This window comes from Corythoichthys intestinalis, chromosome 3, assembly GCF_030265065.1.
Source record: "Corythoichthys intestinalis isolate RoL2023-P3 chromosome 3, ASM3026506v1, whole genome shotgun sequence".
Classification (NCBI taxonomy): domain Eukaryota; kingdom Metazoa; phylum Chordata; class Actinopteri; order Syngnathiformes; family Syngnathidae; genus Corythoichthys; species Corythoichthys intestinalis.
Genome location: NC_080397.1, coordinates 11,246,328 through 11,261,501, shown reverse-complemented (window position 1 = coordinate 11,261,501; position 15,174 = coordinate 11,246,328). Strand labels below are relative to the sequence as shown.

The 15,174-nt window shown below is 38.2% G+C and overlaps 1 protein-coding gene across 2 annotated transcripts in view; it reads right to left on the bottom strand.

Moving 5' to 3' along the window:
- Positions 1–15,174, bottom strand: part of LOC130913164 (metal transporter CNNM4-like) — a 59,753-nt gene that overhangs the window by 9,853 nt on the left and 34,726 nt on the right. The window contains exons 6-7 of one of the 2 annotated variants that reach the window (XM_057831531.1): positions 10,848–10,944; positions 18–6,988 (exon numbers count right to left, since the gene is read on the bottom strand). In XM_057831531.1, the coding sequence (XP_057687514.1) occupies positions 6,966–6,988; positions 10,848–10,944 (120 nt within the window). In that variant the 3' untranslated portion in view covers positions 18–6,965. Of the gene's footprint in view, positions 1–17; positions 6,989–10,847; positions 10,945–15,174 lie in introns of those variants that run through there. The other variant, XM_057831530.1, reaches the window with a different exon arrangement.

Genomic DNA, 15,174 nt, shown 5'->3' with positions numbered 1-15,174 from the left:
CGAGACATGGCACAGACACGTTAACATATTGCGGTAGACGTTCCACCCATTTGAACTGGTGCTGATTAATCATGCTTGAAACAGCACGATGTCACATTTACACCTACAAATGGCCTTAGTATTTTAAGATATTAAAGAAACATGTCTTTCCCCAATAGCTGAGCCGAGATTTTCCCCATTTTAAAAGTCGATACTATGCTTGGGTCCTGTGTTTACAACTGATGTCCCGCACTCCATCAATCAGGCAATTACGAGATCAGTTCTTGGTCTTCATCCAGGTTGCCACAGCTCTGTAGGCTACGTAAACTAAGGTTGCTACCACTTTGACAGTCATGATGTCCACCAGTAGACCAAAAACTCCTCGTTCCGAATGTCAAATGAGTCAGGACAAATTAAGATACAAAACAAGGATATGCATCGAAGATATTTTCAATCAACGGAGGCAATTGAAACGACGACTTCCTCCTGACAAGTGATGTACTGTACTTTTGAGTTTTCCTGCAATACAGTACCTTTATGTATGGTAAATTGTCGGCATGCTCGTGCTTCGTTGTTTAGCATGTGGGTCCATTGAACGGGGAAAAGACAGTGTCTTTACGCGTGTACATACCGTAATTTTCCAACTATAAGCTGCTACTTTTTCCCCTCATTTTGAATCCTGCAGCTTATAGTCCAGTGAGTCTTATTTGTTGATTTATTTGGGTTAATAGGTAACGCTTTATTTGACAGCGGCGTCATAAGACATTTATATGAGTCATAATTATGACATGACACTGTCATGGGCATTAATGAAATTCATTTGACAAATTTTGTCACTAACTCAATTTACAGTGCTGCCCAAAAGTCTCCAGTGCTCTCTCAAACCATTTTCCAGTGCTTTTTGAAGTGTGTTTCTGGTCATTGTCCTGCTGGAAGACCAATGATCTCTGAGGGAGACCCAACTTTCTTACACTGGGCCCTACATTATACTGCAAAATATGTTGGTAGTCTTCAGACTTCATAATGCCATGCACACGGTCAAGTAGTCCAGTGCCAGAGGCAGCAAAGCAACCTCAAAACATCAGGGAACCTCCACCATGTTTAACTGTGGGGATCGTGTTGTTTTCTTTGAAGGCCTTGTTTTTTTTTCCTGTAAACTCTATGTTGATGCCTTTTTCCCCAAAAGCTCTACTTTTGTCTCATCTGACCAGAGAACATTCTTCCAAAACGTTTTTGGCTTTCTCAGTTAAGTTTTGGCCAACTCAAGCCCAACTTTTTTATGTTTCTGGGTCAGTGGTGGGGTCTTCCTGGGTATCCTACCATAGAGTCTCTTTTCATTCAGATGCCGCAGGATAGTTCAGGTTGACACTGTTGTACCCTTGGACTGCAGGACAGTTGGAACTTGTTTGGATGTTAGTTGAGGTTCTTCAGTCGAGGTTCAATCTTTCTTTAAAAACTTTAATACATTTTTCTTTTACGTCCACATCTAGGGAGCTTAGCCACTGTGCCATGGGCTTTACACTTATTGATGACACACTTATTGATGGCATGGTAGACACAGGAACGTTCAGGTCTTTGGAGATGGACTTGTAGCCTTGAGATGCCCATGCTTTCTCACAATTTTACTCTTCAAGTCCTTAGACGGTTCTTTGGTTTTCTTTCTTTTCTCCATGCTCAATGTGGTACACACAAGGAGTCAACTTTAATCGATTTTAACTGGCTGCAAGTGTGATTTAGGGCCCAAGTACACCAGAGGCATGATCGTTGCGGTTCCGGTCCGACTCCGGTAAAAAATAGCACCGGAGCCAATCAGTTCCCATTATATCCTATTATTCAACGTATACCGGCCGCGTCAGTGCTCCGGATTGACTGCGAACCATCTCCGGCGTGCCACATGCCCGCCGGATGGTATAGGCTATTTTCTATTTTTGCCGGACACGCATCCGAGAAAATGGGCGGAGCTGGTCCTGGACGTAACAGCCCAGTTGTTTATTCACGGTTTAAACACCAGCGAACATGGACGAAGAATGTTTCATCATGGAGCTGGAAAGTCACAAAGTGATATATGATGCAGCAGATCGTTATTATAAGGACAGCATTAAAAGCGAAGCTGCAAGGTGTCCTATTATGTGTGTTTTTCTGGCAATGATATCAAACACACGACGTGCTGACAACTTTGAGCGAAAAAAAAAAAAGCAGCGTATCTGGAAGTGGTTCCACTGCAGAAATTCTCGTGCCCGGCGCACACACAATGGCGGTTTGTATACAGAGTCGAGGGGGAAAAGTACGAAAGAGAATAGAGACACCCACAAGTTTCAACCTGGTGGTCTATTTGAGACGTTTCTCTTTCTTTCCTACATTTTACTTGACTTTTCATAGAAAAACCAACAGTTTGCACTGGGCACAGGAATCTGCAGTGTTGAGACACCAATTCCAAGTACGCTGTTTTTTAGCTCGTGTAGTATATAATTCGCTATCCATTTTATAAATATTGCAGATTATTTAACAGTTGTTTATAACAGCTCTATGACATGTTATGTGCCATAATTTTAAATGTGCACAAAGATATAAACCCACCGACACAACCAAGGGCATAATAGGGCCCCGCCCCCTTCCCCCCACACACGGAGCCCTGATCTCAACATGATGCAGTCAATCTGGAATTAAGAGACATAAAATATCAATATGCAAAGAAAAAATGTGCTCTCTCTCTGCTTCTCTGATGAGTATAGACTCCGTGTGTTTTTCGCAGCCAGTATGATTTGCCTGTTTTTGACGTACTGCGTGGCACGCAGTCAACACTGAACCGGACTGGAACCGCAACGATCATGCAGCTGGTGTACTTGGGCCCTTAGTTATTGCCACCACGTTGTTATATGCCACAGATAAGTAACAGGTGCAGTTAATTACACAAATTAGAGAAGCATCACATGATTTTTCAAAGGGTCCCAATACCTTTGTCCAGCCCATTTTTTTGGAGTTTTGTGTAAAATGATAATGATTACAAAATGTTTCCATTCTCTTGTGTGTTTTTTCATTGCAAGCAAAATAAATAAAGATATTTCTACCAAAGCGTCTGTAATTGTTATCATTTTCTGGGAGAAATTGAGCAATATCTGACAGAATTGCATGGGTGCCAATACTTTTGGCCAGCAGTGTATGTCCAGTTCAGATCTTTTACCTCCATTAAAAAGTGAGATCATTTGCCAGATGACACTTAATGACATCGTCATAAGCATTCATTAAAGCCCATGACATTGTCATGTCATAATTATGACAGTCTTATGACACTGCTGTCAAATAAAGTGTTACCAGTTCGTATCTTTTGTGTAAATATCCCATAATACAGTGAGGACAGCTGTGGCCTATCTATGAACAAATGCCGTTTTCGTGCCAAATTTGGCGAGTGGCAGCTTTTAGTCAGGTGCGCCTTATAGTCAGAAAATTACGGTATGTTGGTTGGTAATTGTTATTAAAAATGGCGGCATCTTTTTGGATGCTGTCAATACATTAGCAAATGAAATATTATGTGCCAGGGTGCTGAGAGATGAACGGTAGTTCCCTTCCCATCATGGCAAAACAAACACTGACAAACATGGAGCTCGTAACTCTGCTCTTTTACTGTATCTTTGTGTTAATATAGTGAGCTGACATTTGGAATATGAACAAAGTTAACCCTAGCCCTCGTGCTCCTTTTACCCTTCATAGGGCATTTGGTGGACTTTTACTACTAAACACTCCAAAATTTACTTAAGAGTGCTTTTGGGACCAGTTTTGGAAATAACCAAAAAAGCAACAGGAAGTGGCCTGGAATTGAACCTAAATCAACAGAAATTGACCCGAATTGAACAGGAAGTGACCCAAATTGTGACCCAAAGCTGAAGTTTTTTTAAATGACCAAAAATAGGGAATTGCCCTATAAAGGGTTGAGTGCCAATGACAACGATAGACGTCCAATCCATTTGAAATGCGAGGGTTAGCAGCGTTGCCAGCCCTCCCAGTTCAAATGGATTGGATGTCGTCTATGGCAGCTCCAAAGTTAAAAGTTGAACACACATTTTTAGTTTGTCCACAGTGTCAAAGTGAAGATAAAACCAAGAGGAAAAACTTTCCATCAGCTGTTTCATCATTTTGTCACACAATTAGTCACAAACATCTGTTTAATAACATTTTTAACGATGGCCTGGAGGCATCCAAAAGTATTTCTTTGGTTATTTTCCACAAGGCCACTAACACAAGCACGCACACTTCCATGACAAACAATGCAGTGCAATGAGTGCATCACACAAAAACTGTGTCATGCACAAAGGCGTGGTCACACATACACACGCTAATGACGATTACCAGTCAGCGTGAGTCGTCCAGCAGGAGGCCTCAGTGAGTCATAGGACACGGTTTTACCTACACACGGCAACTTCAACGTTAGATACTTGTCTTCTTCTAGGCAGTAAAGCTAGCTACAAACTAAAATGAACCAGTTAAAATGTGAGTTAGTGGTTAGATGTTTATGGCTTGTTATGTGAACCTTCTAACATCCAGTAGGGAACCACAAGGAAGACAAAATGGTACTAAAATAATTTATTTAGAACTACTGTACTTAATTAAAAAAATAAAGTATATACAACTACATAACACATTTACGGTGGCGTATTAGGCTTAGAAGAATAATTTTACGAGAAAAAAAGTAATAGTACAACAATAAAGACTTAATACTACGACAATAACATCTAAATACTACGACAATAACGTCTAAATACTACGACAATCACATCTAAATTTGGGACATTACTGATCCAATTGCCTGATCTGAAATTGGGCCGATATGGTATTTTTCAGAGGATCGTAATCGGGTGAAAAGGATCGCGTTTTTAATTTTTAAATATATATATGGCAGAAAACACTCAGGTGACTTGAAGTTCTGCTCCGAGACCCCCAATTTGCCCAAATTTCAAAATTGTGCTAAATGCATGCGTGATACATCATTGGAAAGCTTAAAATAGCAATTTTCTGGGGGAAGAAAAATTTTGAACAGGAGGGCATATTAAAAATAAATAAATAAATAAATAATTTTAACAGCAAAACCCTAACTGGAGGTGAGAGCACACGATAGGATAAATAAAGATGCCACGATTTTAACGAGATATTATCGTGTACTTACCTCTTTTCGATCCAAAAACTCCATGTAGCATGTATCACTGAGTGTCAAGACACAGCTGTGAATGGCCACAGCCGGAGTTTTGGGGGATTTTATGGGTGAAATATGGTAATATAACAAGGGTCGCGATGCAGAAATCGCAGACAGGAGTGGTCGAGATTTTCATTTTCATATATTTACCATTTTAAACGTTTTTCTTTCTTTCAATTTTTCTTTGGATCGATTATTTATCATCTAAAATATTGCCAATAATATGCCAACGGAAAATGAGACCGTAACGGAAAAAAATACAATTAAGCGATAGTTATGAGGTAGATATCCGTGACTTTTTTACAGACGCCCATTTTTTCATTGTAACATAATTTGCTCAAAAGGTTAAAATATGCGAGTCAATAATTTTTTTAAATGTTTTTTTTTTTAAACTAAATACTAGAATTCAATTAATGATTCTAAGCTAAAAATGAGACATTTCGAATAATAAATATGATTAATTACCTTCTTTTTATGGCTAGGATGTAAACGAGGGTTTCCACGGTAAAACGGACAAATTAAAAATAGTTCTGGGACTTAATGCGCCATGAATCAACTATGGCATCATACAGACATATTGTTCTATCAAACACAACAGTTCTTTTGGCTTAAAATACAGCAGTTTATTTTAAAAAGGGGTGCAAGAGCAGAAACTGCTTTTTCAGCCTTGTCTGTGTTTTCCGCCATAATATTTCAAAGTGCTAAAAAGTAAAAAAAAAAAAAAAAAACAGAAAAATTATGACATTGCCAAAAGAAACAAAAATATATATGCTTTATACTCCGCAACAAGAAGTACTGTATTGTACTGTACTGTAAAATGTATGTATGGTATTGGATTATGACTCGGTATCGGCAGATTCTCAAAATCATGTGACTCAGACTCTGGGTCAGGTGCAAAAATATCCAATTGGGACATCCCTAGTCTAAATACTTCGACAATAAAATCATAATACATTACTACGACCAAAAAAAAAAAAAAAAAAGTCTTAAATAAAATCAATAATAGTTAATACTACAACATTAATGACTTGATATCACAACAATAATGACTTAATATTACAACCATAAAGTCATAATATTACAACAATAAAGTCATAATGGTACGAGACGTATGAGCCCGTATCTCTATGATCCAAAATGTGATGTGGCGTATGTGGACGGCAAGTCTTTAAGAGTTTTTTTAAATAACCCAATATTAACTTGTCTTGTAAAGGGTCAATTGAAATAATTGACATTTTTTCCCCCTCATCATCAAATGTTTCCAACTGGATGTCAAGCAATTACCTGGAAAATGATGAAAGAGTTAGAATCTTAGAAGCTACATTGTCTAATATTCTCCTAACATGCAAACTAAAATTATGAAGTAACTCAAGTCTGATTTCGCACTAGCCGCTAATGGCTTAGCAACGTTGGCTATGCGTTCACGGTTTTCCCGACAAGGTCTTTGATTTTGTTGCAATGAGTGACAACGTTGATGGCTACGTTAGTTCACTAGGGCTACTTTGACACTTTATTTCCAATCAAAGACTAAGACTTTACTATCACCCTCCCATCGGTGTTAAAGACACCCCAACATGCCGGAAGTTACCTGGCAAGCGAGCGAACAGAGAAAACCTCTTAAAGGAGAGGAGGCGAGGACGGGGAGCGGCTGCTGAGAGGAGAAAGTACAAAAAGTGACCGACCGGTGGAACCCGATGCCAACGGACAAAATAGGTGCCCACATGCAAAACTAAGGTGGCTTCAGGCTTCTTGTTGTGAGCATATTGATGTGGGGAGGGGATTATGATATGTAAGAATATTATCATACTTTGCAACTTGAAGATTCTGGGGGAAGGAGCGATGAGAGGAAAAGAAGAGGTAAATGGAGAAAGAGGGTGGAGAGGGAATTCAATCATGGAACAATGAAATAGAGGCAAAATATCACATAGTAATAGAAAAGCAGACAATTATTTCATTACAATATGCAGGTTTATATGTTGATTTAATCAAAAGCATCTACGTTGTAGTTAGGAATTCCTTCAGAGGACCACCTGTTTTGAAGTTACTTAGCTGCCATTGACGTCGCTAGACATCTAATCCATTTTGACTGGGAGGGGCGAATGAACCAATTATATAAATAAGTGCATTAAAATAGTATGAAAGAAATATACTAAATGCTGAAAATTAAATTGGAAAAAAAAACACAGCTCAAAATTTTTCTATTTGTTTTTATTTTTTTATGATTTTCTAATTTTTTGTTGTATTTTTTTAAACAAAAAAATATATTAATAATAATATGTATTATAATATGTATATATTTGTATTTTGTTATGACTAGTTTTAATTTAGTGATGCACGATAATACATTTTTCAACCGATACCGATAACCGATTATTTCCTTCTCGTTCCAACTGATAACTGATAATGTCAAGCCGATAATTATTTTAAAAGATTTATGTAAAATTTTTAAAGTATACACTAGGCCTGAACGATATATCGTTTAAACATCACCATCGCGATGTGCGCATGCGCAATAGTCCCATCGCAAGGACGTGCGATAGTTTTTTCATTTCATTTTTTTAAATCCACAAACGTTTGTTTTGAGGAAGGAGAGGGAAGGAGAGCGCACAGCTTCTCTTTCCCTCCAGCAAGTCATCGGCTCCTCCCCCTCCCCCCGCGGCAGCGGAGTGGAGGGAGGAGGGGCCGAACAGCAGAGCGGAGGGAGGAGGGGCCGTTCTCAAAGTGAAAGCAAGAAAGCAACACGTTGAAGCAAGGAAACGAGGCAAGACCGTCTCCAAAAGGAGTTTTGGAAGTATTTTGGCAAGAAAAAGACAGGCATAAGGGACAAAAAACAGCCCTGTCGACAGTGCCTCGCCATGGTTGCATCAACAAGAAGTAATCTGTCGAACATGTGGGACCATTTAAAACGCAGGTATCTATGCATTCCTGCTAAGACCTTCCCATCAGAGGCTTTTTAGTACAGGTGGGAACATTGTTACGTGCCAACGTTCTTGTCTCAAGCCTGCAATAGTGGATAAACTAGTAGTCTTGGCCAAAAACCTATGAGACCCAGTTGAGAATTGCTGAGCAAGGAAGGTGGACGATATGCAGACAAATACATAACACAGCTGGAGGAATTTCTTTTCTTCTTTTTATTCATGTGACAGCTATCAGGAAGGCAGGAAATTTGGTTCTGTTATTCATCAGTTATTTGCAGTTATTCAGGTCAATTATTTACAAGTTCAATTGAGTTTCTGTTTCTTTTATATTTAAATTTATTGTAAATCGTATTTTTCAAATAACTATATATAGTACTGCTGCACATAAAGTTTTGACACTTAATATTTTTGTTTAAATGTTTTTACAACTTTGTTGCCGTTTTGCAGTTTTATATTGTAATATTTTGTGTAAACAGCTCAGGGGACTAATGCACTTGCACTTTTATTAGTCAGATTTAATATTTAAGTTCAAATATGTTGACAACTTTGTTGTTTTACTGAGGTTTTTATTTATTGTTATAGTTTGTGAACAACTCTTTTATTTGTCATATTTAATATTTTTGTTCAAATATGTTTACAACTTTGTTGTTATTTTACAGAAGTTTTTATTTATTGTTATATTTTGTCAAAAACTTAGGGGACTAATGCACCTGCTCTTTTATTTATCATTTAATGTATTTGCTGCTGTTGAAGTGTAAAATATTGTGTTCAATAAATGATCTATTTTGTGCAGACATGGCTTCCTGGATCCCTTCATAAAGCAATCTTCATCATTCACAAATGAAACGGTATTATATGAATACACTGTGGTCACGGTGTGTCAAGTAAAGTATTTCCAAACAGCTATTCAAGTCATCTAGTGAAAATTTCTTTAAAAAAGATTTTAAAAAATATATATAATATCGCAATATAATATCGCAATATATTGCAAACCTCAAAAAAATTGCAACAATAGTTTTTTCCAATATCGTTCAGGCCTAGTATACACAAGAGAAAATATTACTGTGCAAAAATATAATTTATTGCTCCTTTTTTCAAGATCAAATGTGAACAAGTAGAAAACTCCAACATCTAAATACAGATTGTCTGACATTGTGTAATGGTAAAATTTGGCAACAATTACTTACAGAGTAAATACCTAAGTTGCACAAAAATTTGTTTAAAAGTAAGCCATTCCTAGCATATAACATTACTACACTGCAAAAACACACCTCCTTAAAACAAGTTAAATTCCCTTGTTTTCAGTGTTCAGTATTGGAAAAAAGTGAAATTATCTGCCAGCACTTCAAGTATATTTCACTCAGATTTCTTGAAGAAAAATAGCTGAAAATAAGGTTAACAGCCTAATTCTAAGCAATAAATTATTATACTTGATCCTAAAAAAAAAAAAAAATCAGAAATTATCAAAAATGTTCAAGAATAGGTATGGTTCAAACCATTATTTGAAAGCATTTTTTTCCTGATTTAGGTGAAAAGTGACCTTTTTTTTTTTTTTAGATGTATGGGCTTAATAAGAATAAAATTTACTTCAAGTAAGTGGAAATATCTGGAGCATTCATATGTTAATCAGTCTTTAACACTTAAAACAAGTGTTCAGTCCGTCCGGCCGCCGTAGTGCACGATCAGTTGAACCGGAGATGAGTGGCGGCGGCAGTTACGTTCGTACCGGTGTTATATCCGCTCGCGCCGGCCGTCTCGCCGCGGCGTATTCGGGGCATGGCTCTGCTCCGGACGGAGGTGCGCGCCTCGCGTCCCGCAAGCCGTGGGGGAACGCTAGAAAAACCGGGGTGTTCGCCGGAGGCCCTGCCGCCGGCCTGCCGGACAGCCAGGGCGGCGGGCTCCGTCTGAAGACTGCTACTTGTTGACCATCAGTCTCCTTGCCGGTGTTTAGCCTTCGATGGAGTTTACCACTGGCTTTGGGCTGCATTCCTAAACAACCAGACTTCGGGAAGGCCGCAGCGTCTATCGTCACAAGCCCTGTAGTTTAGCCTAGTTTATGCGTGTTTAGCTGTAGCATTCGCGCTGGCAGCAGCCTCGTATTCATTTCAAAAATCTTTGTGATGCAGTTTTTAAATGGCTGCTGGGTTAGTTGTGTTGAATGAGGATGCTTTCTTTCCGCCTCGAAGAACTTCTGCAGTGCATGTTTTGCAGATGGCGAGAGCGACGTTTGTTTACCACATGGAAAACAACCCCCGTTAGAGAGATCCGCCATAATATTGCCTCAATTCTGTTGTGTAATTCCGCCTCCCCTATGGCGCCATACTCCTCAACCCCTCCTCTCTCAGGGGCTTCAGAGAGAGGAGGGGTTGAGGAGGCGGCAGTGGAGAAGTGGACAAAACTGCTTCGTTTGCGCACATTTGGAGGCTAAATCAAGTATAGAATAATCGGATTGCGTTATCGGTTGAATTTTTAAAAAAATCTGGATTATCTGTGTGACGTCGTAATTGCCATTATCGACCGATAATGATCGGTAACCGATATTATCGTGCATCTTTAATTTTTATGTACTTATGGAAAATGAATGAATGAATGAATGTATTCCTCCAGCACTTTTTGATGTATATACGTTAAATATAAATTCAGGCATCAAGGTCATAAAGCAGCCATTTTATGAGCTGGTACTTTCATCAACTCCTACTAGAGAAATGCTTAAGAAATTAGGAAAAGAAAGATCGATTGGGTGGTTTGCACGTGTTGCTACTCACCTAGCATTGGAGCACTGAGTGCCATGATGCCGTAGTAGGAGAATGGCCCAGTCTCAAATTTCATGTTCTCGTTGCCGGCCTCCACTTCCACTCGACCCTGACGCATACAGATCAGATTTCTTACATAAAATGTTTGTTGATTTTAATTGTATGGACAAAACAAATGAAAGGAAAAAATAGATTGGTCAAGAGAAATAATCTGAACTGTAACTAGTAGACATCCAATCCGTTTTTAACTGACAGCACAGTCAGCAAATGAACGTTCACTCATTCGCTGTCAACCCTCCCATTCAAATCGGTCGAACGTCATGCGCTGTCAATGGCAGTAAACGATGTAAAAAAATTCAATTTGTTCTTTCTCAAGTCAAAATGCACCCTCCCACCAATGAGTTTATCACGAGTAGACGTTCAATCTATTGGAAGCGGGAGGGAATGAACGAATGAACGTTCTGAACTCATTTTAATACACTTGAAAAGATGTAAATAAAATACTCTGCTGTTGTACTTCCATAGTTTGGCCACTAGAGGTCATTGCAGTTAGCGGTATACAAAACGCACAGCTTTTGATAATGAGTCATGTCACTATATTCTATTTGTGGGGGAGGGAGGGGTGCTGATTGGTTGTTGATGATGGTTGTTAAGGAGGCCTCTGACTTGTTTTTCTGCACAGTCCAGGCCAACGGGCCGGCCGGCTGGAATGTGGGAAATGCGGCAACAACAACAGGACACTTAATCCACACTCAGCATCACTACATCCACAACAGCTGGACTGTGCACATAGAGGTGCAATGTACGACGGCATATGAGGGCCACACAAAGAAAGAAAGGAAAAAAATAGGTCTACGAGAATAATATTACGAGATGAAAGTCGTAATATTACAAGAATAAAGTCATATGTTGTAATACTAAGAGAAAAGGGCGTATTATGAGAATAAAGGCATGTTTAAATTAGGGCCGTCAAACGATTAAAATTTTTAATCAAGTTAATTACAGCTTAAAAATTAATTAATCGTAATTAATCGCAATTAATCGCAATTCAAACCATCTATAAAATATGCCATATTTTTCTGTAAATTATATATATTCTGTAAAATAAATTGTTGGAATGGAAAGATAAGACACAAGATGGATATATACAGTACAATCAACATACGGTACATAAGGACTGTAGTGGGCATTTCACTCTACTGTCATTTAAATCTGTCTATGCTGTCCTCACTCCGAAGCGTCTACTTTTTCCAAAGCTAGACAGCTAGTGAACGACGCCTTAATAATCAGACTTCTTCCTTTTTCATCTGATTTATTAATAAAATAGCCTCAAACCATTGTCCTCTTTAGACCGTCATAAAACTACAAAAAAAAAATGTACACAAGCATTGCATTAGCAACAACGTTAGCTTAGCACGCTATACAGGTTCACTAAACATAAACAAAAAGCGTCTCATACAAAAAATAGAACATTTCGCTTACTAACATAATATGTACATTCTTTACAACAACCATACTTAAAGACAAATTTTGTCCAAGGATCATATAAGCACAACATTACAACGTAGGCTTCAGCCCGAGACGTCGTGCAGCCATATGAACTGGCAAGAAAAAAATAAACCATGTCGCAAAGCGACCACAAGAGTTCGCTGTTGTGCTGCAGCACAAAAAGCCTTGCTGTAAAACTTACCAAAAGGCAGAATACTGTCTGAGCGGGACATGTGCGTTAATTGCGTCAAATATTTTAACGTGATTAATTTTAAAAATTAATTACAGCGCGTTAACGCGATAATTTGGACAGCCCTAGTTTAAATATTACGAGATTACGAGAGATTACGAGAAGTCATAATTTTACAAGTAAATAAATTGCAATGTTATGAGAATAAATTTGTGATACTACATAACTTTACGTAATACTACGAGAAAAAAGTTGTAATGTTACAAAACTACGTAAAAAGAGAAAACGCAAAATGTTACGTATTTTACATAATATTTTGAGATAAAAGTCATTATATTACGAGAAAGAAGCCGTAATTTAAAAAAATTATTTTATATATCGAAATTCGAAATACCATGAGAGAAAGGGCGCAATATTTCAGGGATAAAGTTATATATTTGGCCGTGGCGCAGTTGGTAGCTAGAGCTGTCCTTGGACCGAAGGGTCAGTGGTTCGATTCCCAGCTACGACAGCCTACTGTTGAAGTGCCCTTGGGCAAGGCACTGAATCCAGATTTTCCTCCAATGGGTTGACAGCGCCTTGCATGGCAGCAGCCCCATTGGTGTGTGAATGGGTAAATGTGTGCTAATGTAAAGCGCTTTGGGCATGGTAACCATGCAGATAAATGCGCTATATAAGTATAGTCCATTTACCATTCTGTTAAAGTTGCTCCCGTTATTCCATAATTTTCCCTTCTGGCTACTTTCGACATGAAAGTTTTAAAACTTTCATCATTTAAAGATAGATTCAAGTCATGATTTTGTTGATTTAGGAGCATTTTAGATAAAAAGTTAATTAGGTTCACTACAACAGAACTTTCTAGAGAAGTCTACCGCTTTAAGTTGGCGGTGGTTTACTAACGTCAGCAAATCTGTCATTTCGCATCTAGTTCTCTATACATGTTCTAACGCGGCCGTCATCTGTCATTTCGCATCTAGTTCTACATATGTGTGATATCTTCCATAGCCGTATGTTTGAAGCAACTAGCAACTGGGCGTTGTTTGTAGCAGCTGTCGGCTGCAGTCAGGTTTTTTTTCTTTTTCTTTTTTTTTAATTTAGCGGCATGAGTTGAACATATTTACTCTGTCCGTTCCTCATTGCGTCCCGAAGACCGCGCTGTGTTTTAGTTCCGCTTTACCTGGTATAATTCAATAATCGGAATTTGGATTTGGTTTGTGAATTGTTATTGAATCTTCCTCGGCCGAATAATCTAAGAATCGCAAATTTCGCACGCCTCTAGTAACTACGTAGAAAGTGTAATAAGTAAAAAAGTGGTAATATTACGAAACTTTATGTAATATGAGAAAAAATTCTAAATGTTACAATTTTACGTAATATGATGGAATAAAAGTTGTAATATTACAAGAAAAAAAATTGTTATTTATGAGATTAATGTCTCAATACTACATAATTGTTGTATTTTAAAGTTAATAAAGTCGTAGTGTTACGTAACTTTTGTTTTATGAAATACTACGAGATAAATTCGTGATATTACGAGATTTAAATCTCTCTTTTCGTATTATGTATGGATGAGGTGCCATAACATGGCGGCCATATTGGTAGGGTTGAAGTACCCATTGAAGGTAACGCACTGACATTACACACTGATTTAAATGTGATTAACTCACTCACTGCGATTGACAGAGATGGGCTAAACTAGAGAGGCTGGCTGTGAATGCTCATCTTCCAGTGCCACTGACAGCGCTTGACGTCCAATCCAATTTGATTTACCTCTCCCAGTCAAAATGGTTTGGACGTCTAGCGCCGTCAATTTCACGAAAGGATGATCGTTCAATCAGTGAATATTTTTTAAATAAATTGCATTGGTTCATTTTTAATTTATTAGCTCACAACAACCTAGCAAGTCAGCACTCTCTGGCGGCCATATCGGTAGGGTCGACATTCCCATCGAAGGGAACGCACTCAGTTAAATGTGATGAACGCAGTTACTGCCGTTGACAAAGATAGACGTCCAATTAAACTGAAGGGACTGGCAGTGGATCCTCAGCTTTCAATGTCAGTGACGCCGCGAGACTTGGTTTTAACATAAGTCAAATTACAAAAACAACTTTTATGATAAGTAAAAGCATGAATGTTTTCAAATTGTTTGCCTATTTAAGGAAAAATAGACTACACAATTTTCTTTGTGTCTGTGTACGTGGCCAAAGTTCAAAACCAGTGTTTAATGGCTCACTAGTAAAGTGAGTCAGGTGTCCATCCATCAAAGACGACAGCGATTGTGTGTGCAATGTAGGAATGTATGGGCGTTGCCAACCTGCGCTTAGTTACGACCAAACATAAGATTTTAGCTTTTGTTCGCATGTGACCAAGAAAATACAAAACAAAAAAAAATGCAGCTTAGCAGCTGGTGGCTAACGCAAGCAGCTAATATTAGCATCCAATTCTGAATGAGCAACAAAATAATCATTTTATAGTACTTTTGATTATGTGTTTAAAAACAAAAAAAATAACCCGTTAATGTCTGAATTTAAATTAAACAAACATAAATCAAAAAGCTTAGAGGGATTAAAAAAAAACAAAAAAACAACAACACATTGGCGGATTTCAAACAAATCTCTATTAGTGGTCATGATTTTTGGCCAAACCTTCCATTATATTCCA